Source organism: Hipposideros armiger, unplaced genomic scaffold (assembly GCF_001890085.2).
Source record: "Hipposideros armiger isolate ML-2016 unplaced genomic scaffold, ASM189008v1 scaffold_54, whole genome shotgun sequence".
NCBI lineage: Eukaryota > Metazoa > Chordata > Mammalia > Chiroptera > Hipposideridae > Hipposideros > Hipposideros armiger.
Window position 1 is genome coordinate 4941628 of NW_017731404.1, and position 27786 is coordinate 4969413.

At 41.1% G+C, this 27786-nt stretch overlaps 1 protein-coding gene across 1 annotated transcript in view; it reads left to right on the top strand.

Annotated features, from left to right (window-relative positions):
- Positions 1-27509, top strand: part of DOK5 (docking protein 5) — a 104098-nt gene extending 76589 nt beyond the window's left edge. The window contains exons 3-6 of the mRNA XM_019640926.1: positions 8037-8151; positions 8237-8356; positions 11142-11331; positions 27278-27509. Of these exons, the coding sequence (XP_019496471.1) occupies positions 8037-8151; positions 8237-8356; positions 11142-11331; positions 27278-27509 (657 nt within the window). The remainder of the gene's footprint in view (positions 1-8036; positions 8152-8236; positions 8357-11141; positions 11332-27277) is intronic.
- Positions 27510-27786: the final 277 nt, after the last annotated feature.

Consider the following 27786-nt stretch of genomic DNA (forward strand, 5'->3'; position numbering starts at 1 on the left):
CTGTCCCTGCTTTACTGGCACTGCCTCTTAAAACCACTGCTGCTTTTCTTAGAAAAGACTATGAAAAAGTTAAAAAGTGTGGAATGCATTATAAGAAGTCTTGGCAATTTTGAATAGAAATGTTTATTAGTATATTTTGGAGTATTCTGAAATTCCAACACATAATAATAATGTACAAACAAGTGCTACAACAAAAACAACAGTAATAAGAATAGCATAATTGATTATTTTATTAATACTTGAGAAAACATTATGGACCCCAAAATGTATTGTTTTCATATTACTTTTATTTTCAAAGACAACCTACAAAAGTTCAAGGGGCTTATGCCTCTTCATTTTCAGTAGGATAATGGCTTTAATTTTTTTTTTTTTTTAAGAATAAAGCAATTTGAAGCTTCTGCAGAGCTTTGCAATTTGCATATACAAAGTGAATTGCTCAGTTAATTCATTCAGTCCCACAGGGGGAAAAATAATTAGGATACAGCATACAAAAAAGCAAGGCGGCAAATTGCCTTTTAGGTAGCTGTCTCGTTTTCATTCTGTAAACATAAATAAATCATCATTTGCACATTACTAGCAGCAAAAGAAGTGGAAACATTGGAAATCAAATCCTTGTTTTCCTAAATGGATTCTGACTTCGCACCACACCAGAACATAGTTAAAATCTTCATGCAGTGCCTACTAATTGCATCATTCTGACAGGAATACACCAGTTCCTCAAGGAAATGTATAGTTTTGAAAATCCGATTGTATTTATCTTCTCTTGAAACACCAGAAGAAATTTCAACAGTCTTTCCATCTAGTGACAAAATAATCCATTTGGAAAATTGAATGGTGTAATTTGTAATTGTTTTCCAACTAGTTCATGCAAAACTCTATAGGTAGCAAATTAAACTTTTAAGGTATGGCCACTTTGTTAATCTCTGGCTATTAAACATTTATTTCAATGAATACTATAGCTTATGATGAATAAGACATCTGGACTATGGCTTTAAACAGCCAAAATAATTTGGCAGTCCTTATTTGGGAATGCCTAATTGGATGGCATACTTAAAGATTTATCAGGAGTTTAGGAAAGTGTTGAATGTTTTTTTTTCCTTTGATGGAGTCATAATACTTGGTGTTTTTGATAATTAGAAAACAGAAACCAGGAACTGCATAGTAATTAAGTAACTCTTAAACCTCTCCCTGTCTTTTCGTTCCTCTCATTAGAACCTAAGCTAAAGTCCTAATCCACTTATTGCCTGGTTGTCTCCTGGCCTCTCTAAACCCCATCTCCGCCCTCAGGTCATGCTCACCTGCTTCCCACAGTTGAGGCCGCCATGTATGGCCGAGCCAGCGGCACACTGCTCAACTCCAGGGGGCGCCGTTCTCATCCATTCCATGTGAAGGGCACTCTGTAGTTGCCTGGCGCATCGACCTTCTTCATTCTCTACTTTTACTGTAACAGAGCTTCTCAGCCTAAGCACTACTTTGGGGATGGTTTAGCAATATTTCTGGCCTCAACCCTCTGGGTGCCAGTGGTACCCTCCTAGTTTTGACAACCAAAAATGCCTCTAGACATTGCTAAATGTCTCTCCGTGGGGTGCCCAAATGTACAAGGAGTCTGTGGTGGGTGCTTATACCAGCTACACGTCGTACAGTGTGAATGCGAGGTAAATGGGCTTCCTCACCTGATTAAATGCAGTAGTTCTACATTGTGAACTAATAAATTAATCATAATGGTGATTCTAGTAATATTTATGACCTGTGTTTCCAGATTGCTTTAATCAAAAGTAATTTAGGGGCAGGAATAGTAAAAGCATCCTCAGTCAATACTTATCTTGAATCTGGCAGTCATAGATGTGTGTGCTTAGGTTGACAAACCCATTGGATTAAAAAGAATAGTATTTTGATGCAGCTAAGAGTCCTCAGTGGATGCTAAGATGATTCCCTGGAAGGTAGTTGGGGAACAGGATATTCACATGATGCCCAAGTGTCACCCGACTGTAAATGCAAATAGAACAATTGCTATTTTACTATAAAGAGGAGCGGCGGCTGCCTCCGAGTGGTCAGACGGAGCCTCGCCAACAGAGGGATTTTCTGGCATCCTGTGCCTTCTGCTATGGTGCAGTGTGATGCCCACAACACTCTTACAAAGTGTTCTTAAAAAATGTTACCTGAATCTCATCAAGACTTTGGATGTGACTTCCATTTCAGCAGAAGTGCAGGGGGTAGAAAAACCAAGGGCATCATGGGAAAGCAAACACATCTAGACCATGGAACATTTTGTAAGAAAACTGACATGATCTTTTCAAAATGTATAGTATCATTTGCATAATGTGGGGAGTCTTCTCAATGAAAAGAACCTCAGGAATAAGAAGAAATGCAATGCACACACCTTCATTGGATCCTGGATTGGGTGATGGTGGTGGGGGTGTGGGCACAGCTCTGAAAGGCATTTTGGGGATCTTTATGGACCTTCGCATATGGGATGAAAATTTGGTGATACAAGGAAATCTTGCCTATTTTCTTAGTTGCGAAAATACCATTAAGATGATGTGGGAGAACCTTGCTATTTACGGTATAAAAAATATTTGCTAAAGTTGTAGGGATGATGTGTGTCCATGCCTGCAGTTTTCTTTCAAATAGTTCAACCAAAACCAAGTATGTACACACGTGTGCATGCCTGGACACTTACATATTTATATGCATAGAGAGATAGGCGAATGAAATAAAGGTGGCAAAATGTTAATAATTGTCGATTCGAGGTGTTTGGTGTACTTTGTACAGTCATCCCTCAGGGGATTCGTTCCAAGTTCTGCCCCCCCCCACCAGTGGATACCAAAATCCACGCAAATCCCTCATGTAAAATGACCTAGTATGGTATTATTCTTTCAGCTTATTTGTGGTTGAAAATCTTCAAAATAAAATTTTGGAAAAGAAAATGATGAACACAGAATTCCCAGAGCAAAAAGCAAAAGACAGGAAAAAAAAATCCCAACTTTTTTTTAAATGAAGCATAAAGGAATTAAGAAGAATAAAAAAAAACTAAAATAATTCCCAAATGTGAAGCATAAGAATGAATATAAATTGATTTAACACCTGTATCAAAAGACAGTGGCTTAGATTGGATAATGTAGTAATCCAACTATGTTTCTTAAAATCGGATAATATGTTTCTACGAGAGATATAGCTAAAATGAAAGCAAATAAAAAATTAAAAAACACAGTGGCCACCTACACAATGGACTACCACACAACACAAAACTTCTTATGTAATCTACAGCATGGGTGAATCTCAGGCTTGGTGTTGGATGGCAGAATTGACACAGAAAAATACATACAATATGATTCAATTTATACAAAGTTTTTTTTTTTAAGAACTAACCAGTGGTGATGAAGGTCAGAGTAGTGGTTTTATGTGTGGGCATTACTGACCCAGGAAGTGGTGGTATTGACAGAGATTTCTGATTTGTCAATTTGGATGGTGGCTACGCAGGGCATGTACACAGGTCAAGATTCATTGGACTGTAGTCTTGAGATTTCTGTCCTTTAATAAATGTTCGTGATCCTAGTACCTGATATTTAGAGTCCTGTGCTCAGTGTCGCATGAAGAATTTCACTACAGTAGGAGCCTGGGACGTAAACCAGGGTGCCACGCATCCCCACATCAGCAAATGGCTTTTGAAAAGCTGAGTTTTCTTCAACATTTTAAGGTCCAAGTAGAAACGATGATTTTAGCTTAGACTTTCTGCCTTCTGTTGATTTGACAGATACTTTATTTTTACATAGGAATTAAGATGTGTATTCCGTATTTTTCCCCTCCCCCAAATGATGTACATTTAAAGACATGGTTGACAACGTGCAGAAATAGCTTTTTCTGTGCTTGTCTCCAAAACTGTTGTCGTCTTGAGTTTTACTCATCTGTTCATCTACTCAGCCAGTCATTTATTCATTGATTCATGTTTAGTGTTTGTTAAGGAGGACATGTTATGGAGTGTAGTACTAAGGGAAATTCTAGCCCTGAGTGTGGCCCCACCCTCCATTCTATCTGTAAAATCATAATTAAGTTTCTTCTCTGATTCTCACTTCTTGTAATGGGTTAATAATAGTGCCAAGGATGCTGTATCATCCTGAGAATTTAGTAGGACCTCAGACAGTCATTTTGGTTGGTCCCGTACACTTAGGTAGCCCCCACTTCAAACAACATCCATGTTAAGTGAGAACCTGAGACCTTGTCAAAATCTGTGTTTGTTTCAAGTGATTCTTTAGGGGCCAATTATTTCTTTGCAAAAGGAATATTGAAAAATACATCTTGTCTTTCTTTTCTTATTTACAAAATGGAATGATGGTGGAAATAAATATATCTTATAAACATTTTATGTGACTTATAAATACAGGGGTTGCCAAAAACATGTATAGAAGTGGACATTTTGGTCAACATTGCTCAAGCAGTGGTTCACTGTAATCAGAAGTGTCTGGACTCTGGTGGTAGCTACTTTGAGCACCTCTTGTAATTGCAGAAGTCAAATGTGACTTGCATTCATCTTTCGTTATTGGTATATATTGATTATTACAATTTTAATAGATTTTCTTTCTTAAAATGTGTATACATTTTTTTGGCACCCTCTGTATATCTGCACATGTTAGTTCTTGTAATTATCACTTCAGCATGTATTTTGAGGAAGATTCTGTTATGGATTAGCATGGATTGCAATTCTTCTGAAAGTAAGGAGTGTGTGTGGCTAGGGCATTGTGGGTATGTGCACACAGGTGCTCACTGAGATACATGTCTGAGTTGGGGGCAGAAACTGTTGCTTTAGACCCTGATGATCGTCCTTCGACATCTGAAACGTAACCTTGCTTGCTCTGTGAACATTCACTCACTTTCTCTGAGCAGGGTGTCAGGTGGTTATTACCTAAACCAATTTCCAAAATGGGTAATTGTGTTCTGACTCATGCAATTCTCCCTACATTTCCTGACTTTTCAGGTGACTTATTCCTTCCCCTTTGCCCTTAATGGATGTGTAATGAAATGACATATTTCAGAGTCATTGCTGTGTTTCAGACTGGGGTAGACTACTCTTATATAATGTCTCAGTAGAGGGTCAGAATAAAGCCTGGGGCACTCACGCCCTACTTCTACACCCCACCCCACCCCCAAAATTAGCATTTCATCCAGATGGGTGAAGGCTGCCGGATTCACGATTTACTATCATATTTTAGCTGTGAACTTGGCCCATGACTTTGACCTTTCTCAGCCTCAGTTTCTTCATCTGGAGAATATTGATAATAATGTCTAGCTCATAGGGTTTTTATGAAAATCAAACGAGACATGCTGTCTAAGAATAGTTTAAGCACAGTGTGTGGTGTGTAGTGCAAGATCACTAAATGTTGACTCTCAAAGGATTGCTTTTCATTGATTCATTCTATAAGAAAGTCATTAATAGGTGACTCATGTCTAGCTGGGAGGGAGCTGGAGAGATAAATGGATTCATTATAACAACAGATGATAGCATTAAGCTTCATGCAGCATAGATGGGAGCACAAAAAAGGGAGCAATCAATTCACACTAATGTCAGGGCAAGTTTCCCATAGGAAGTGGCCCTTAAAGGAAAAGGGAAGTTTCCCTGGAGGGAAGAGGCAGGAGAGAAAGGCATTCAGCTTGGAGAAGTACCACCCAAGTAAATTTGTGGGTGAGTTTGTTCTTTTGTTAGTCAAGTCCGCATATATCTATTGAGTGCCCATTATGTGGCGGGCTGTGTGTTAGATGCAGGGCACATAGCAGTGAGCAAAAAATATACTGTCCCACCTTATGGAACTTTCACTCTAGAGGCAAGACAGGCATGAACCGTAACCCATATAGCCATCAGAGGGCGGTGAGGGCAAGGGTGTCATCGGATGGTAGAGCCTTGAGGCTGATTAGATTGGAGGCTGTTGTCCAGGAGGCTGTGCAGGTAACTGAGATTGAAACTAAGACCTGTAGGGTGGATGGGAGTGAAGTAAGGAGAAAGTGGGGAAGGCTCTGTGCCAGGAGGATTCTGGTCCCTTCTGGGAACTAAGTGACGGCAAGTGTAGCTGGGACGTAAGACACATGGTGACGGTATCAGAGAGGAGGCTGGTGAGACAGCTCTGGGGAAGGCCACAGAGGGCCCTGATAGTCATTCCAAGGATTTGGGCTGTCGTCCCAAGTCCAATGGGAAGTCATTGAAGTGTTGTGCTTTATGCATAGAAAGGCTCAAGTCAGACTTGTGTTTTGAAAAGATGATCTGGATATTGTGTTTACTGTGAATTAATGGGGTTAAGATGGAAGGGAAGTGAGCAATAAGTCGTTACAGCAAGATGATAGTGGCTTATATGGTGGTAGTGGCCCCAAAATAATAAAATATAAACAGTTCCACTTGGTAAACTCTAATGGACTTGGTGTCATTGATTGGAGAATCAGATAGGTAGTGTCAAGCCACTAAAGAGATTCGTTTGGCTGGCCAGTGGGGAACACCCGTGTCTTAGTCCATTTGGGCTATTATAACAAAAATACAATAGACTGGGTGGTTTATAAGCAACAGAAATGTATGTCTCACTGTTCTGGAGGCTGGAAAGTCCAAGGTCAAGACACCAGCAGATTCAGTGTCTGGTGAGAACTCACTTTCTGGTTCATAGAAAGCATCTTCTTTCTGTGTCCCCACATGACAAAAGGGAAGAGGGGGCTCCCTGGGGCCCCTTTTACAAGATCACTACTCCCATTCACAAGGGCTTCGTCTCATGACCTGAGCACCTTTCAAAGGCCCTGCCTGTTAATACCATTACCTTGGTGGGGGGGGGGTAGGATTTCGACATATGAATCATGATGGGTAAGGGGGTGGGCACAAACATTCGGTCTATAGCAATTTCTATGATATTTCATGCTAAGCAATTTGTATTTATACTACAAAGAGCTGATGGGGGTTAAGAAGCAGGGAAATGAAATAACTAGGTGAGTGCGCTCATGGGGCATATTTATTTCTCTCCTCACCTACTCCCTGTGCCAGGCTTCTGTTGAATTTAGAGAGTAGATGGAAGACATGGCAGGGCATTACTGAAGGCCAAGATTCATGGGAGGCACATTCGTTTGTCTAAAGCAAAGAGGCTACAGGAAGGGGAGGTTAAACTCATCAGTGTGAGAGAGTTATTTATCTTGTAAATGCTCTACCCTGAGGCCACCTAGGCCTTCTCTCATAGAGGACCCAATCACACCCCTCAAATGCCGCAGGGGATCTGGACACAACTGAAAGAGGGACAGCCATTCTGGAAACACAATGAGCCAATACCCTGTGTGGGAGGGGAGGGGTTTATAAAAGTGTTAAGGGGACCAGGAAATTGTGGGAGAGGGGAAGGAGAGACAGAATGTGTAATGGGGAAACCTTGCCATACTGAGCATAGGAACCAGGCGACACCATGCAATGTTCTCAGGCTCTGAAACGGAGGTTCCATAACCACTGAGAAGCTCAGAAGTCAGAGAGAGTGGGGCAACCATCTCCCAAACCACCCCTCTGTGTTGGAATATAGGACTTGGACCCCGAGTAAAGGGCATTTTTGAGAGCCCTGACACCCCATCGCTAACCGGCAGAGGGTGAGATAATTTAGTTTTGAACTGGACCAGCTTTCTCTTCCCTTCCTCGGGGTCAGTGTGTTTGATAGACTGGTTGCATTCTGAAGGGATGGAGCATTTGAAAGGCTCTCCACAGTGATGGAGATACACAGGCGACCTATTGAGAACCTAGAGTCTTTGGTGGGTAAAAAAAAACCCTAAAACACATTTTCTGCCTCTATGAAGCAGAGCCTGTGCTTAATATGCTTCAGGAAGTTGAAAAAGGGACAGTAATTTGTTAACCTTGCTTGCTACGTAGTAAGGATAACACCGAGGTAATTCGTAGCTGTCGAATACACACTTTTCTGTCAAACTGTGTTCATGTGTGATGTGCCTCCAACTTTACATGCCTGCCCTTGGTTTGGGGTTGCTGAGTGGAAGCATTCATTTGCGGAGTATGAGCAAACTTCTAATTGTCTATTTTTCAGGTCACGGAACTCAACAGTGTGAAGAACGTAGTTCGATTGCCGAGGAGCACCAAGAAACACGCCGTAGGGATTTATTTCAGTGATGACACCTCCAAGACCTTTGCTTGTGAATCAGGTTTGTGTGAGGCAGGGAGGGCTTTTGCTTTCAGCTTTTAAGTGGGCGCCGGGCTTACAAGTGAATCTTTTGGACATTCCCCCAGATCTTGAGGCTGATGAATGGTGCAAAGTACTCCAGATGGAGTGTGTGGGGACACGGGTCAATGACATCAGCCTCGGAGAGCCTGACTTACTGGCTACAGGGGTTGAGAGAGAGCAGAGTGGTATGTAAAGAAAATTCTCTCCTTTGTTTTTCCATAGAGCTGTTTTTGTCCCTGTGTCATAAAACATAAGATATAGTCCTTGTTTTATGTGTAAAATTTTCAAAGTTTTAAAAAATGTATAAAGAAGTAAAAATAATCTTTTTATTTCACCTAAAACCATGTGTTAATATTTCATTGTATTTCTTTGCTTAATATGTTTTCAATGTGTAACATGAATATACACACATTAATAACATCAGCTAGAAATTTGGGGGAACTTCATGCCAGTTTCTGTGGAAGACACATTAGATTACTTAATTTTCCCAGTAGCCCTATGACACAGAACTGTCACTTTCCCATTTTACAGATGAGGAAACTGAAGCTTAGAAGAGCTAAAGATCTTGCTCCAATTCCAATAACTAGCGTTTGATTCCTGCCTATCCTCTTGGGCCTATCTTTAGAATGTGCAGATTTTATAGAGTAATGGGTTTTTGTCTCTCTTTCTTCACTTAAACATTTTATTGAAAGCTTCCCAATGTTTTTAATAGAATCCGAACTTCATGAATGTTTCATTAAGTCTAGACCCACCTAAATCTGTGATTGCTTTTGTTCTTTCCACTGAAACACTTGAGCCAACTCTTTCTGAGCTCAACACTCAGCCTGGGAATAATCCATCATTTCGAGTAATAATGGCCAAAATATTCATGAACACTTCAGCAAAACTCAATGTTGGTTTACGGCACGAATCTGGAGGTGAGGAATCATTTCTTTGTCTCCAAATAACTGAGCCATGTCATAGGGCAGCTTGGGTCCCAGAGTTGTGCTTTAGCCTGTGGACTTGACCCGTGAGTATAGACTATAACCGAGAGGCCGTGATTGGCTTCTCTATGAACACGGCACAGGTGAAACTGACTGACCCTTTCCATGGGCACACACTCTAACTCTTGGTTAAAAATCCCCCCGCTCCCCATTGGAGCTATGTCTTCATGACATATTTACAGTTCAGAGCCGTTTTGGATACACCGTGTCTGCCTGACTCTGTCTTCATGGCAATGTGATTGACACAGAGCTAGAAGTGCTGGCTAATTCACAGGAGCCTCTTTGTAGACTGGGAAATTCAGGCACAGAGAGGTCAAGCCATGGAGCAGGGTCCCACAACCAGACGCCAGGCTGCTCTTCCTGTGAGTCACTAAGTCGGGATGTGCCCGGGCTGAGAGGACACACCCGCTGTGGTGCCTCACGGCCAGATGCATATAAAGCCACATGTAAGAGGACATCCCGACAGGTTTTGATGTTTTTAAGTCTAGAGTACTCAAGGTCAGCACTTATTTTTCACCAGTTTATATTTGTAAAGCTGCATCCTGACAGTGCTACAAACTGAATTGAACAATTGGCTGTGCCGAGGACTTACCTTTCGTGTGCCTCAGTTTCCTCCTCTGTCAAGTAGGAATAAGAATACTTGTGGTACATAAGTACTAGGGATCATTATGAAACTCAGCCATGTCTTTTAAGACACTTTACAATATTCATTTGTCTGACTTCAAGGAGTTGTAACTAAAGTGTCACTGTCACCACAATTGCAGTTGTCATTCATAAGCTCTGTGAGTGTAAGAGAACTTTTAAGCATACAAACTGGTAACAGTCTCTCTTACTTTTTACTGAAAGATCACAAACTTTCATAGTTGTTCCAGAATTCTCCAGGGGGGAATTTGCTCCAGTAGAATACACTTTCAAAATAATCGTTTGGTTAAAGGGAGTTTGAAATAACTTAGAAAACTTGAATAATAGAATGCATGAGTACATTTCATGAACACATTCTTGACACTTCTATTTACCAAATTCAACTAAATAAAATCTGAAAATTATAATGACTTCTTTACTATAAAACAACTAATTTAGAATGACATTAATATTATTAGTGCCACACTCTTTTGTCAGGTGTAGGCGAGCCACCATAATGACAGATAGGTGAAAATGTGTTTGCCATAGTAAGAATATTTTTGTTCATATTTCACTTAAAGATTTATGACTCTGTAACTTCTTAAATTAATGAATTTTCTACAAATATAATTGAAATACCATGATTGTCTCTGTGAGGATAAAAATTTAGTTGCTCTAATAAGCCAAGAGCTTTATTTAGAGTAATCTTAGTAAATTTTTAATAATCATCCAAACAAGCAAATTAATATTTCTTTCTGGTATTTGGCTGAAGACAGCTTGTTGTTAAAACTAGTTCAGATATATCCGTTGGCATTTTCCCAAACTGTTGATCTGTTAAATGCATGGTGTTATGTCGAGTTTTATTTAAATAATTTGGGAAATAGTTTTATTCATCTAGTTATGAAAATTATAAAGTGATCAATATAACTTTAATATCATTAAACCATGTGACAATTATTTTGCACCTGAATCTTTTGTGAACACAAATGTGTGGGTATAATTAATATGTACCTGACAGGAAAAATAAATTGTTTTTAATGGTTTCACTGCTTTAGTCTTTTGTTGCCATACAGACTTTTTTATTATGCAAATTTTAAAATTCTAAAAATGGTTTTTGCTCCTGTACATAGTGTTTAGTGTATGTTGACAGCCAGATTGTATCACTATTCTGTGATTTTAACATGGTCTTCATTTTAAAGAATCATTTTCTGGGGCTGTAAATGTATGAGAAAGGTTTATCTTCCTGAATGTTCAGCCAAAAGCTAGGCGATGAGCTTGAATTATTTTGAAATGCCTCTTTGTTCCTACAATGTCTTTGCTGTTCTATTCCTGGGGATTTTAGACTAACCTTTTGTTTTTCTCCCAGAGAGATTCAATGTGTATTTGATGCCATCCCCTAACTTAGATGTACATGGCGAATGTGCCTTGCAGATTACATATGAGCATATCTGTCTTTGGGACGTCCAGAATCCCAGAGTCAAACTCATCTCTTGGCCGCTAAGCGCCCTGCGGCGGTACGGACGAGATGCTGCTTGGTTCACTTTTGAGGCAGGGAGGTAAGTTCCATGACTGTTTTGCCACGTTGTTTTGTTGTGTTTTCCCCAGGTTCACATCGTTTGAGGTCTGGGTTTCCATAGGAGATCCCCCTTGCAGCACACTTCAGGAGATGCATAGCATTGTGACTGTACAGCGTTAGGTACAAGGTAAAAACATTCAGACATGGCATTCTTTCCCATGGACGATTTGAATGTTTCATGAATGGGATACGAATTTTCATTCCACGGTTTGATTTCATACCACTAACTGAAGTGGAATGAGGTAAAACTGAACCATTTACTGGGTCATGCAGAACAGAGAGGCTAGCTTCTTGGCTCTGGGAAAACACCCACACTGTTAGCGTGCTGCTGTTTCCTCATCGGAGCTGGTGGTGGCAGATTATCGGTATGAGGGGCACTGACATTTTTTGAAGTTGCTGCTGGCTGAGGGCGCCTACTTTTCTCACAGTGTAATGCAAGACACTAATACTGGAAGAGGTTAATTCTAAAACGTGCTCATTGCAATACCCAGTGAGCACTTTTAGGGCTTTCCCTTTCTCCGTTTGGAAGTTATTCTGGGGGAGAGAAGATGGCGCCAGTAACATTTGGGTTAATCGTTACCTACAGGGAGAGTAGTCTAACCAGTTTTCCTTTTCCCCCACCCTTCCTCCCTTGAATTTAGGCTTTTTTTTTTTTTTGAAACACTGTGGATAAATTCTATATTTTAGAAATTTAAATGACCAAATTTTAAGAAATACAAGTCCTTCTGTATATGGCCTGACATTATATTAAAGTTGAAAACATTCAACTTGTGACTTAAATATATATTTTGTAAAAGTGGACAGGAATGTGATACTTGTTATGAGGAGACTAAAAACAGAAGCTCCAAGCACCAAGGACCCTAATTTACCTGAATATGTGACAGTAATGCTCCACTCAAATTTATCTGTTAATTCCATTTTTAAACAAAGCCCAGTTATTTAAAATTTGCTTTTAAGAAATGTGATAATTTTTTATGTTCTTACAACCATCCTAGAAAGTTTTAAAATTCTTCTTTCCCATTACAAGTCTCCTAGGACTGGTCTGCTTATTTACAGGTACTGAAAATGTAATTTCAAGCGTAGTATAATTTCAGGTGTAGCATTGAAGTGCTATAAACGAGTCAGTTTATCACCCAGAGACCGCGGAAGTCTTCATGTTAGAAAATACATTTTTAGTCTTCAGGGCAATGTGTTTCTTTCATCAGACTTATTTATTTATTATCCTTATGGGAAAATCTCTATGTAGAAAATTAAGAATGCTTTTGGGAAGGTGGATATATTTCTCTATTTAGGTCTCAGGAATTATTTATGTATTAATTGTAACCAACGAAATCACGGTATTAAAAATGTTTTATGATAGGAAGATTTTTCTGTTGACCATAAACCCGTACCATTCCCCACTTATATTTCATATTGATGCCCAGGAGAATTCTGCATTGATCAGTACATTTGGGGCCCATGTCGGGCAGCACTTATTCAAACATGAATATTTTTCCATTGTTCTTTGATTCACTATTTATAGGAAATAGTAATTGGAAAAAAGTATGGCTTGTTATAATTTCTGAAGGCTAAAACTTCAGTAAACTTTTGTAGTATCTCATGACTATTTGAAACGTGTTTTGAAATTATGTTACTTTTCCAGGTTTTACAACAACCCATGTCTTACACAAGTTTAATTTATTAGCATTGAAATCTAGTAGACCTGCTAAGGATCTAAGATTATTTTAAAGACTTTGATATTTCTCCTACATCATGTAGGAAACCGTAGCGATTTTTAAGCAGGTATATTTTAGGGTGGTGGTGGTGGTGGTGGTGGTGGTGTGTGTGTGTGTGTGTGTGATGTAATAATGTTCCTAATTTGTAAACAATAAGATAGAGGGGCAGATGGGGGTAGGGTGTGGGGAGATACTGAAGTAGCTCAGGTAAAAGAAATGGTGGATAAAAAGTGTGGATGTATCGAAGACATAAATTTCAGAAATGATCTTTGACCGAAAACCATGAAGTGCTGACTTGAAAAATGAGTTTTATTCCATGACTTTGGTCTCTTTATGGTCTGATCTTTTGGGTATTTCATCTAAGAACTCCAGCAGTTAGATGATTATAATACCTACAACCTATAGCACACAGTATTGTGCCTCAAATATTGTAGGGACTTATCCATATTTATTGATGTTGAATAGCATTCTTATTTAGTGTCATGCTTTGTGGGGCTGGTGCCATCTTGAGATGGAATGATCAGAGTGGAAAGTATTGGGTTGTATTCTTAGGATCTTGCTCATTCTCAAACAGCATGGTACAGTGTAAGGAGCAGTGGTTCAAGAGGCAAAGAGACCCTGGGTTCTAATGTCTGTTCTTTGTTAGCTGTTGACCTTCGGACAAAGTGTTTACGCTCCCTCGTATGTTTATCCAAGTAATAACTTCCTTTCAGGGCTGTTGTAGGTAAAAACAGTGTTGCATGTAGAAGGATACCGGGCTTCTCCTAAATAGTCTTTAATATCTTATTATGATCTTTTAGAGCTGGGCTTGGGTTTTGCGGGATATAGGCAGTGTTAAACACAAGGTAATATTACTATTTTATACTTTGCCTGAAACAGAAATAAAGATGAATTTTTATAGTTACCATCAAGATGCTCAGGATAATAAGATCATTCGTGTTCCCTCAAGCGTGAAGGTTTCATATCTGCCTTGCTTTATTAGTGAAGATAATTTTTTCCTTGGCTGTGTTTGGATGTGTCCAAAACAAGGCAGTTTCATATCAACTAATATAATTTTCTCCCTGTCTCATATCGATAAATGAAGAAGAGTTAAACCTCTCTGGGCAAATGGTTTTCACATACACAGCATGCATCTGCCAGCCAACATTTGACAAGAGTTCCCCTCCAGGACACAGGGAATCTACCTAAAGACCTCAGGCGCAGTTATGCTCATCATCAGCCTCTCTCAGAGATGGACCCAAGTGCTGTTCCTCCTCGGTGGCTCCATGTCACCCACCAAGGCCGACACTGGGGTATGTGCAATAAACCAGATGCAGAGTTCGACGAAGCTAAATTAAATTACAGTTCTACCACATACTGGCAGTGGGACCTTGAGTGTGCCGTCTAAAGCCTTGAGCTTCCATTGGGCACCTGTAGCATGGATATCATACATTAAGCATCTCACAAGATGGCACTAGTAAAGGTACTCGTACAAACACCTGTCATAATGCCGGGCATATCCTAGGCAGTAGTTATCAACCCAGACTGACACAAGCAGGAAAGAAATTCATCGGCTCACGTAACCCAAGGTCCAGGGAGTAGGGATGGCTTCAGGCTTGGCTTTATTCAGAGTCCATGATGACCCAAGGTTTCATCTCTTAGTCCTGTTTCTTCCAGCATGGCTTCACTCTGGCTCCACAGGGTGGCTTCCAGGAGCTTTGGGACCTTCTCACACATCAACCCGTAGAAGAGAGGTGATTTCTGGCCCTGTGGACCATTGCGTTTCTACCGTGTCAAGCACTGTACAGAGCACTTTACACAAGGCACATGGGGTACGAATAGGATGGAGATGGTTCTCCCAAAGCAGGAAGGAGTACTGATGTCCACAGAAGGGGAATGGACACAAAGTTTAAAAAAAACGAATGAAATGTGTCCAGGACAGTATTTAATAATTGTTCAAAGCAAATGGGGGTGGAGCAGTGTAATTAGCAACATCACGCATAATGGTGCTTAGATACAGATCACTGGGTCTCAGCCAGGGGAGGTTTTTCTCCTAGGGACATTTGGCAATGCCTGGAGACGTCTTTGCTTGTCACAATGCAGGCAGGGGACACTACTGGCATCTACTGGGCACAAGGGCCACAGATGCTGCTAAAAGTATACTCACAGAGCAGTCCTCCACAGCCGTGAATTACCAGGTCCAGTTATTCAGTTGAGAAGCGACACGTTAGCAGACATAGCCACCATGGAAAATAATCCCTAATATATATTGAGCCCTTACTATATGGAAGTCATCCTGCTAAGTGTTTTCCAAGCACTGTCTCATTAAAGCCACTTAGTGATCCTTTAAACTAGGAAATATTACTATTCCCATTTTCAAAGGAAACTCGGGCATCTGTGTGACAAGTCCAAAGGCATAAGACAAGTAAATAGTGGATTCAGGAGTCACACTCAGATCTTCCTTCCAAACCCTATACATTTCTAAGAAGAGTAATTATCATTCTACGGGCAGTTAGCCTAGTTTTTAATTAACTTTTACCAAGCTACAGAAGAGCAGGCATACTTAACTAAGCAGAGCTCCCTAAAACAATTTGGGATGATATTGTCAGAATATTACCTTTGTTATTTAAGCTGCTCACCATGACGCAGGGTGTCCATCAATGAGTGACAGACTTCCCAAGATATTGGTAATTTGAATGTGCCTCCTGAGATATGCTGTAATGTACAACTTTTTAGAGTTTAATTCTGGAACCTTCCATTTGTTGTTTCAGTTGGCAGTCCTAGCCCATACAGCTATAGCTAGGACTGTTCATCTCTCCTGGGCAGCAGTGACTAGATGCCATTCCTCCTCCACTCCCTCCACCAGAAGCAAGCCTGACCCTGTCTCTGTCTTTTCCTTCAAGAAAGTCAGAGTTGAAACATAAACTTTCAATCAAGTGTGATTGCACAATTAATTGCCATTCAGTGCCCCGGGAGAGAAAGAGCAATTAGTTTATTTGGGAGACCGGGACACCTATTGCTGATTTCATTTGAGGTTTTTCTAGTCTTTTGTTTGTTTCTTTCCACTTTGAAACCCTGAAACTTCAGTGAAGCCCATCCGACTGGCAGGGGCTCTGATTTTTAGGGGAACATCCAGTTGACAGGAAGCACTAACTGTGGCAACATCCCCCACGGAACCGTTCTTGAAATGTTTATTGTTTAAAGAAAGGTGGCAGGTGTCCGGTAGGTTTCTGCTAATTGTACAGCTGGCTGCTGAGTTAGCCTGCTTTACTGTCAGGCATCGCCTTACCTCCTGACTGATTTAAATTAATACTCTGGGTTTAGCACCTGCAGGAGCGGGAGCAGCTCAGGTGACATTTGGCAGGACGTGCTGAATAATTACCACACATGAGTGCTTCTCTTTACCAGCTGGAGAGCCTCTTTCTCGCTTTTGACATTGTTTTAAGAGAAACCTTTAGGTACGCCAAGAATATGTGAAAATTGACATTGCATATATATATATATATAAATTCTGTTCCTTAAAGGGAGGGCACAATTTTGTGAAAAAAAAAAAAAGCTTTTCTTGGACATAAAAGACATCTGAACAGCCTTGGGAAAGAAATCCTTTGTTCCCTGTGTATATTACTCTAAAAACAAGTCTAATTGGTGAAACGACTTCTCATTGGAAAAGAAAGTTGTTTCTCCCTCTAAATGGTGACTTTACAGGTAAAAGCACAATTATTCTGATACAAATCTTTGAATTCTATTTGTCTTCTTGATTCGAAGCTACTTAATAATCTCATTTCTGAATATTTTATAGAGCATACACTCATTCTCATTAAAGAACTGAAAACAAATTAACAAATGAAATGTACTCAGCTCTCCCTACTATGCTGAGTAGATAGCATTGAATGAAAATACACTGGCTCTCTCACACAGGCTTGCTCAGAAGTAAACCTCCCTTCTTTTACAAGCAGTGACTATAACAGTGTGCCATTTAGATGGCCATTCATTCTTGGTTGGCATTTATCCAAAAAATAACTTTAATTATAAAAGTAACACACATTTACTATAAATATGCCATTAGTGGAGGCATGTATGAGATCAGAAGGAAGAATCCCCTTTCTGCTCCACAGAATGAGCTTTGATAATCATCTTTAATAGCTCTTTCATTACTGTGGGCCTATTCTTTGTCAGACAATGTGCTAGGTGTGGGAGTGTGAAGATATTGTAAGAAGCTCAGCTAGGTCCCCTCTGCCTCTGAGCTTCTGTGAGTATAGCACGAGAAATCCCTAAAGGAAAGGATGACTTTCTTATGACCTTCGGGAAAAAATTAGACACTCATCCATGCATCCTGTGTTATGGTCTTCTTTTTTTAAATTTTAATGTGCACTTTTTATTTATTTTTCCAGCTTCATTGAGATATAATTGACATATAGCATTGTTTAAGTTTAAGGTGTACAATGTGACGATTTGGTACATGTATATTATTGTGCAGTGATTATTACAAAAAAGTAGTTAATACCTTCATCACCTCACGTAATTATCATTTTTATTGTGTTGTGAGAACATTTAAGATCTCCTCTCTTAGCAACTTTCAAGTGTACAGTACAGTATTTTTAACTACAGCCACTATGCTGTACGTTAGATGCCCAGAACTTGCTCATCTTCTAACTGAAAGTCTGTACTCTTTGACCAACACGTCTCCATTGCTCCCACCTTCCCAGCCCTGACACCCACCAGTCCTCTCTCTGTTTCTCTGAGTTTGGCTTTTCTATATTCCACATACCAATGAGATCATACAGTACCTATTTGTCTTTCTCTGCCTGCCTTATTTCATTTACGATAATGCCCTCGAGTTTCATGACAAATGGTAGAATTTCCTTCCTTCTTTTTATGGCTGAATAGTATTCCATTGCACATATCTATATTATATACCACATTTTCTTTATGCATTCATCCATCACTGGACACTTAGGTTGTTTCCATGTCTTGGCTATTGTGAATAATGCTGCAGTGAATGTGGGAGGTCAGCTATCTCCTTGAGATTGTGATTTTTATTTCCTTTGGATATTTATGCAGAAGTGGGATTGTTGGATCATATGGTAGTCCTATTTCTAAATTTTTGAAGACCCTTTATATATTTTCCATAGTGGTTGTACCAATTAGCACTCCCACCAATAGTGCATAAAAGTTCCCCTTTCTCCACATCCTTGCCAACACTTGTTATCTCTTGTCTTTTTGATAACAGCCATTCTAACAGGTGAGGTGATATGTCAGTGTGGTTTTGATGTCCCTGATGATCAAGGATGTTGGGCATCTTTTCATGTACTTATCGGCCATTTGTACGGTGAAGCCATCTCATTTCAGGTGATGGCTCACGAGTGTATGTGACCATCTTATAGGTGATGGTACATCAGAATTCTAGAAAAGTGTAAAAATGAGTCATTCCTTCTTCTATCAAATGTTCACTGAGTGCCCCCTCGGAGCATGGTGTGATTCCAAGCACTGTGGATGGTGTAGTGAATAAAACATCCAAGTGTTCTGTGATTGTGAAACTTACTCTCTAGAAGAGAGGAGATACAGACAAATAACAAACATTTTAAAAATGAAAATAGATGATAGATTGGGGAAGTCCCATAGTGAAAAACAAAGTTGTTCTGTAGAAAGTGCCAAAGGAGGGGTGCGGTTTCAAATAGGGTGAGCAGGTAAGAGAGAGTGAGCCATGGAGGACTCTGGGGGAAGAACATTCCAGGGGGAGGCTGGGGAGAGCTGCCGAGGGAGAAGTGTGAAAAGAGCCAGGAAGCCAGTGTGATGGGAGCAGAAGTGAGGGGAGCGATGAATGACGGAGGTAGAGAAGCTTTAGGGACAGGCCATGGGGGCTTGTAGGCCCTTGTAAAGATGTTAGGTTGTTAGTCTTAGATGGAGAGCCACTGGGGGCGGCGTAGAGTTGGATAGTGACAAAGTTTGAAGGAACCCTTCCCAAGACCTTCCTCCCTTCTGGTACCAATGGCAAGTCCAGGGGTTCCCACAACCCCCTAAGTTTAGGTAATTTGCTAAAATGACTGATGGAGCTCACTGAAAGCTGTGAAAGTCATGGTTAAAGTTAAGTGCAGCGAAGGACACAGATGAACATCAGCCCAGGGAAGAAGTGTGTGGGGCGGAGCCCAGAGGAGTTCCACGCATGGAGCCTCTGCTGTCTGTCTCTGTGGAGTCAGGACAGTGCTGCCTTCCTCGCCTCAGCATGTGACAATACTCTCAGTACTGCCAACCTGAGACGCTCTCCCCAGCCACAGGGTTCAGAGTTTTTATTGGGGCTCTGTTGCATGTACGCGTGATTGATTGATTGACTGCCCACATGGATGATCTCAGTCTCTGTGTCAACTGACACCACATGTCCCCAAGCTCCACCCCGAATCATACTGTGACAAGCCCAAGAACCCCAGGCAAACACACGTTACCTCCAGGAGCCTATGGCAAAGGCCTAACCTCTTTTTGGGTGAGATTAAATTCTTTACAACACAGGGAGTGTTAAGTAAAGAAGCTACATGGCCTGACATTTTTTACTGGACTCTCCGGCTAAAGCCAGTTGGAAGGGCCTTGCAGTGCCCAGGACAGAGTGTCTGCACACGTGTTGGTAACAGTGAACATGGGCCTGGGTGTCTGGAAATTGGCATGTTTTGAAGCGAATGCAAAGAATTTACTGACAGATGGGCTTTGGGTTAGGAGACAAAGAAAGGTTTTCGTGACGCCCCAGGAACAGCTAAAGCAGTAGGAAAATGGGCCCGAAGCCCCCAGACTGAGGATGACCTGACCTCAGTTTTTGGATGTGTTAACTGCAAGGCTCCTCGCAACTGCCCTCCCTGACTGAACTGGCTTTTCGTTCTTTCGGGGATGAGCAAAGCCAGACATCGTGTTTGGGTTTAGAAACTCTGAGAAGCACTTCAATGTCAACCTACAGCTTTTATAAACTGCTGCCACAGGAAGAATGAATAAAAAAGGCTGTTCCTTCTCAGTCACGGCATCACCTGAGAAAGCAAACAAGGAAGAAAAGCAGGACCTGCCTCTGACTTTACATGTTAAGTAATTAAGAACAAATACAGCTAATAAGCTACGACTATTAATAACTCTCATACTAGCCATGATCTACGACTTAGGATCTGGGTTTTTTTCCACAAACTTTCAAGTCCACACGTATCAGGGTTAGAATTTCTATCTAGAAAGTGATAACGATGGTCTCTGTACACATTTAGGAGAGCTCCTGTGAGGAAACCTGGTGACGTTGATGATGAAACCACAGGAGAAAGGACCTTTATCTCGATCCCGCTCCCTTGGCTAATAAGCTCTGTGTCCTATAAAGTCTTGCTAACGCTCCTGAACAGGTGCAGTATTATTTCCGTGAAGCCGGAGAAACAGAACACCCAGTGCTTTATTTTTGCTTTTTTGCATCGTTTATATTTCATGAAAGCTGATTCTTTTCTTCAAGGGAGACTTGTATTTCTGGATACGTCTTTTCGTTCTCAAGGGAGAGGTTTATATTCTTCTGTTTTGACACGCCCGTAAGCCTCCCTCCAGCCACGTACATTGTTGTGCGTCTTCCTCTGTTACCCTCTTGTAGTTCTGGGAAGCAGTCGCCCACACTTCCTTCAAGGCGAAGATGTGGTTATGCCTCCTTCCTGATGTTTTTCCTGTGAACCCCAGTCCTCACTGGCCTTGATAGTATAAAGGGCTAAAACAACAACAACGAAAGTCCTAATGAAATGATGACTTGATGTCAGATTCTTTGCTAAATACAAAACACAATTTCCCACCACCCAATGAGGTTTCGGTGATTGTATTACTCACACTTGAAATACGAGGACACGGAAACTTCGAGAGAGAGAGAGAGAGAGAGAGAGAGAGAGAGAGAGAGAGAGAGAGAGAGAGAGTGAGAGGTCAGGGAACTTGCCCAAGGTCATGATTCCAGCTTAAGAAGGACCTGGGATCCAGGCTGTCTTCCATAGCTGTCTCCCACACCCCTTAGAGCAGGGCCATAGAAACTATACCTTTCCCAAAAGGTGGGATGATTTTAGGCAATAGAGGCTTAGCGATAAATACATGGGACTCATGGAGAGATGATAGTCATTTTCTTTCTAATTACCTTTTTGCTCCTTTTGATTAAATGATAGAGAAACATTTCAGTAGGTGCTGGCATGTTTTAACACATCTTCTAACACTTTCTAATTTACCTGTGTTACTAAGAAGTGAAGAAACTTCCAGCTCAGATCTTTGACAAGAGGACCTATATAATTTAATGACATTATTTTGTTTGTATTATTGTTGATGTCTGCTTTCAATTTATGGCAGAGCATACTGGCTTATGATATTGATTTGATGATTTCACTTACAATACATTTGTTTAAGGGGTGGGGGGGGGTGAGTTGATTCAAAACATATTAAATAGGTGGCACAAAGCTTTGACAAACAGAAGTGGTATGTGAATGATTGATGTTCCCAAGAGCTGGCCCATTCTTGGAAGCCTGAGTGGCACAGAGGGCCATCGCGTTATGTCACACTGATTTCTGTTTCTCACCCTACCAGTTTCAGCAAAGGACAGGAAAACCATCGCAATAGCAGGCAACCTAGGTGGCCATTATCTCCAGCCAACACACACACACACACACACACACACACACACACACACACACACACACAGCCCTAGCACAGTCAACTGCCACCTTATTTCAAGCTGAGATCAGCCAGGCAGTGGTGCCCTTGGTGCCAGGCCAGACCACACAGATCCACACTGCAGGATGTCCTCTCCATCCCAACCTGAGTACCATCTGTACTGAAGCAACAGGTCCCCTGAACCCAGAAGCCACCTTGTGTATTTAAGCATAAGTCAGGTCGTCTCTCATCCCCGTGTGTTTAGTCTATTTCAATGGTTCTCAACTGGAAGTATCTCCCCGCAACCCCTGGGACATTTGTCAATGTTTGGAGACAATTTTGGTTGTCACAACCAGGGGATGTTGCTGACATCCAGTGGGCGGAGACCAGAGATAGTACTAGATGTCCTTCATTGCACAGGGTAACCCCCGCAACAAAGTATGATCTGGCCATATCGATATTGCCGATGTCAATCACGCCGACATAGAAAACCCCTGTTCTGTATTATAAGCTCTTAACAGACGCCCTCCGCAGATTTTTCTTCAAGATGAAGCTACTAGATCCCATGTGGCTAAGCCTCATTTATTTTGTGTTTCTCTGTGTGTGATTTCTTGTTATAGAGTCTTTGGCATCGCCATAGCCACAGGTGGGGGCGGGGCCATACTCCATTTGTTCACTTCACTTCACAGACAAAAGAATGTCAACATCCTGCCATTTTTTTCTCCTAAGTTTGTGTCCTTCTCTGCAAGATGCTTCTGATCTGTTTCTCTGATTTCGGGCTTCCTAATTTTCTTCTTTACCATCTAACGCTGATACCCACCTCTCTTCCCAACTACACTTTTTCTTTCTTAATTGCTCCTCTGATCAGTATGGCCCATCCCACCATCGTATTATTCTTGAACTTGCTCACATATGTAGACCTTGTCTAACCACGTCAACTGTAACCGCCTCACAGAAAAAGCCATGTCTTTACCCGTGTTTACGTCCATCATAGCAGCTATTACAATGTGCCTTGTGTTAGTCTGACAAGCACTGCATCCTTCTGCAAATGCAAAATTTCACATTGATGTAATGCCTGCTTTGGCAGGGGTGGAGAGAAGAAAAGCGCATCTTAACTATACCTGTCGAGTATAAGCTACCTCCTGCTTTTAGCAATGTCCACATGTTCTAAACACACAGGTGCACACTCACACAAATGTACATTCATGCACTACATCTTGAAACTGAGGGAATATCGAACTGATTGGCTAGCTCATTTCCTAAGTTTACTTACGAACATGGCCCAGCATGAGATCATTTATTTTGGTTATTATAATTTCACCCCATTAGCATTTTTTCTAATAAAATATGTTGGTGTGAAATGTCACTGGCCAGGAGAGAAAATGGAGTTTCTAAAGTTGAGCCTTCAGTGCCTGTAGGGACTATTGCTTTGCGGTGCTGACTTAGAAATAGTGAAGACCATCACGCAAGAGCGCTCACGCTCAGGTCAGCGTCCCGAGGGCGGGGCTGCCCCTCCTCCCACCCTCTCCTGTTATTCGGAATCCTGGGACGTTGTCCCACCTCAAGACAGTCTATGTGCAGTCATTTCTGTTGGGCCTAGTCTAGCCGTCCCTTCCAAACTGCTCCCCTCCTGAGGGTGGCTTGGTGAATCCAGTTCAGTTAAGACTTGCTCAAGGAAGCTGGGTCAAGTTCCCAGCTACACCTTTTACTAGCACTGCCTGCTATTTTGTAACCCAGACTACAGTTATTTATTGAGCACCAAATGTAGGCCAAGCCCTGTTCTATGCTGTAAAAATTAATCAGAAAATAACTCTCTGTCTACGTGGAGCTTCCATTCCAGTAGAATACTGGAAGTGCATATTGATTGGAGATTTACTTGGTGCGCACTACATATCACATGTAATATTTCCAGTAAAACTGGGTGACAGTGTCTGGCATTCTATTTATTTTCCACAGGAAACATAGGCTTAGATTACATACGAGTGATGTATACCAGGTCACAAAGCAGGGAAGGGGGCAGTCCCAGCCAGGCAGCCTGGAGCCCAAGGCTTACCTCTGATTCCACACTGTCTTGATACTCGTGTGTGTGTGAATGAATACATTTCTCCATATGTTTAGAGCTCTTGATTTTCTTCTTGACCAATTGCATAATCCACAGTTTGGAGGGGCAGGCATGTCATTTAGGCGAAGGAATTATTGGGGCGTTCAAAACTATCAGTGCATCAATATGGCCACAGTATTCTTATAGCTGAATCCTTATCTTCACAAAGGACATAGGAGAGGCCCCACTGTAACTCATGGCGTTGCCTTCTCTGGGTTTCCATCCCTAGTTTCTGTTGGTGTAGGGTCATAAGGCAAGAGGGTTGCAGCATTTGGGACCACTTTGGATGCTGGAAAAGTGTCCAAGGGAAAAGTCAGTGGTTAAAAAGAAAGAAAGGAGTTCAGACCATGAAAAGTGCAAACGTGCGTTTGCAATCCTGTTATGGATGAGCCCATGTGAGCATCTTCGTTCTGCTGTGTTTTCTCTGGCGAGGAGAGCAGTCATGCCGCCTGAAGCTATGTAAGACCATTAGCCTGTTTGATGTGCTTTTCTTTTTACTTCCTTTCCTTTCCTCTTTCCTTTTGTTCCTATTCTTATTTGCCTTGGGGAGCTCGCCCATTATATTATTTCCACGAAGGCTTGCAGTAACGTTTTTGATGGACTTAAAGCTGCTTATGAAATAGAAGCCAACAGATCTATTGGGAGGGGGTGACTGAGATAAAAGAAGTCATGTGTTGAGGTTAGGCGAGACTTTGTGTGGAGGAGCCTCTGAAGGTCAGTTTTCGTTCATTGTCACCTTCCTGCTTCCCGCTATCCCACTGAAGGACACGTGCCTTTGAGTAGTACGGACAAAAGTCCCAACAATTCAAACTAAAGGCCTAAGTGCTGCCCTACTTAGAGCTCTTTCAGGTATTGTTGTCTCTTTAAAGCAAACTGCTGCTCTGGTCAGATCAGGTTACTGGGGGCATTTTGGTCTCCACAGTTTAAACAATGGAGCAAGTTGCTAACTTTAAAAATTCAGGTGACTTCACACAAAAATCAAGTTTTCTGGCATCTCTTAAACAATCAGGAGCTGTGACCACACTGGGCTCACATGTCCCCATGTGACTACCTGACTAGGGCTGACTGAGGGCGGCTCTCTCGTAGCCACTCTCCCTCTGCTCTGGGTTGTGGTATCTGAGCCACTTGAGCCATTCACCTTCGTCTAAACCCCGATAGGAGGGGATCTGAGATTGTGACTCCTGGTCCTTTCTGTCAGTGGTAAGTGGTGTGTGTGTGTGTGTGTGTGTGTGTGTGTGTGTGGGCATGTGTGTGCGTGTGTATGTGTGTGCATGTGTGTGTGTGCATATGTGTGCATGCATGTGTGTGTGAGGGTGTGTATGTGTGTGTCTTTCAGATCCTCAGGTGGAGGCAAGGGGAGTGTGTGGTCGTCTGTGTACCTTGAAGAAGAATGCTCAATACTACAAAGGTTTTGATTTCATTTGTTTTTGATCTCAATAATTGTTTAGAGATTCTTATGTCATTAAAGGAAGATTATAAATTCATTTTGTTTACCAAAAGCAGACACTGGATAAAAGAGTGATTGTCAAACAGCAGGGCTGGCCAATTAATGGGTCATAATATAGATGAAGCATTTTAGCACCAGTGTTAAAAAATAAACTAGAATAGAAAACATCAGCATGTTATACACGTAAATCACTGATAGAAATAGATAGCTCGATAGACATACTAACTCATAATTTGAACTATATTTATTTCTGTGGGTTGCAGTTGCAAAAATTTCAAAAAGCCAGTGGGTTGTCAAGTTTGAGAAACACAGTTGCAGGGTTTGATATTAAGCAATCATCCTGCCATAGTTTCTAAGTAACAGGTATCTTCACCTTTTCTAGAACCAGGGTTGGCATATAACTAAGTAAATAAATAATGTCCAAAACGCTAGGGGAAAAAGAAGGCCACTTCTTCCTCTTAAAGAGTTGATTGAGGTTACAGCCTCCTCTTAACAAATTATATTTCTATATTTATGGGAAAAAAGAGGTAGGAAAATCATAAGACCTTCCAGGATTAGGTGCCAACTGGTAGAGTCAAATGTGTATGGTGGTGTAAATAAGGCGGGGATAGCAGCGGGCACTGGAGTATTTGAGTAAGTCTTCAGGAAGGAAATGGGACTTGAGTAAAAATGCTTTTGTTCTTAGTTTTTCATTCTTCGTTCGATTAGAATGACTTAATAAAAAGTCACGTGATCAATCTCATGAGATAGTTCTTTATGTTAGCTTGCTGAAAGAGCCATCTGCTTTTTTTCTTTTTCTTCTTCTCACATAGCCCATAAAAGTGAAATTCAAGCTAGGCAGGTTTTGACCAAGTACATACACCATGCTATATGTGCTGAAAACTGCCATATGGCCGTGGTATTGGGCCAACTGTGGAAAATTAGATAGAGATGAATGTTTCTATTTTTATTGCATTAATTGCATAGACTGGGATAGATAAAATAATCAACAGTGGTTTGGGTTGAAAATTCGCTTGGTTTCCATGTTGTGTTAAACAGCTCTTTAGATGTGAGCAAAAATCAGGCACTAAAGCTAGTAGTCAGTTTTTCAGCAAGCGATTCTGAGATGAAAGGAGTGGAATTGTCTTAGAATAATTAGGTTGCTTAAAACAAACAAAAACAACCTCTTCGTGCGTTGTTGATATATGTACATATCAAAATTAGAACTTTAAAAATACCCTTGCATATAATTTTGCCCATGTCAAAATATTTAGAGTAATCAAATATATTTAGTCATTACATATATTATATATACAGGCACTAGAATATATTTAGCAATTAAAAACCATTTATTTGGTTCTTGCCTAATTGTGTGTACCAATCTCCCCTTATTGATGGAGTTCATTCCTGTTTTAATAGTCTGAGGTGCAGATGATTTACCTCTTAATCCTTAACATTAATTATCAAACCCACATAGTTCTCCTTCAGGAAATTCTCTTATGTTCCACACATTAATTCAGCACAATCAATGATCATTAAAAAAAAATTTCTTAGCTGCGTTTGATCCATCATTTTGAGAAGCTGGAGGGAAATTTGATGTCTGATTTTGGAAACGAAAGAATCCTTAAAGCATTGTCGGTAAGGAAGCTAGACCAGACTCTGAGCATCATAAGATCCTACTTTCAACTCTGAGCTAAATAGTGGTTCTTGATGAGGCTCTGATTCCTGCTTTGTAAGGGGAGTGCAGTCGCAGGGGTACCCTCTTTGAGAGTGGCAAGGTGAAGTATGGGGATTATGCAAAAAATCAACAAATGGCTTTTTTATTAACCTCCCACTTTGCTTCTTAACAATGACATCAACAAAATCAGCACATGTCAGCCTAGAGTGATTGGTTCCTTGCCCGTATTAATAATTCATCGGAAACTTTGATTCTCGGTAACTTTGCTTTTAGCAGATGGAAACGAGAATCCACACCCCATACAAAACAAGTGGGTCCAGCTTCTTGGAGCGCCCTAAGCTCTCAGTGTGCGGACCAGCTAGGGACTGGACTCTCAGAATCTTTTTGTTTTTGTTTTCACAGGATGTGTGAGACTGGCGAAGGGCTGTTTATCTTTCAGACGCGCGATGGGGAGGCCATCTACCAGAAGGTCCATTCTGCTGCCTTGGCAATTGCTGAGCAGCACGAGCGCTTGCTACAGAGTGTGAAAAATTCCATGGTATGTTTGGGATTTCTTCCTTGTTACCCAGTGTGTACCACTGTTGGATGCCATCTTGGAATCTTTGTGCTGAAAAATACAGCCAGCATTATTTGAGCATGTGATTGAGTCTTATCCTCACCCATATAGTACTTGGATTAAATGCCATCCTGGGAAAGCCCAAAGCAGCCCATTGGTAACACAGAAACCATATAGCCCTACTGTGTGCCTCAATTATTATAGGTGTGTCTTAATCGGTTTGGGCTCCTACAACCAATACCATAGACTGGGTAGCTTATAAACAACGGAAATTTATTTCTCACTGGGAGGCTGAGAAGTCCAAGATCAAGGTGCCGGCAGAGTCAGTGTCTGGTGGGGCCCACTTCCTGGTTCA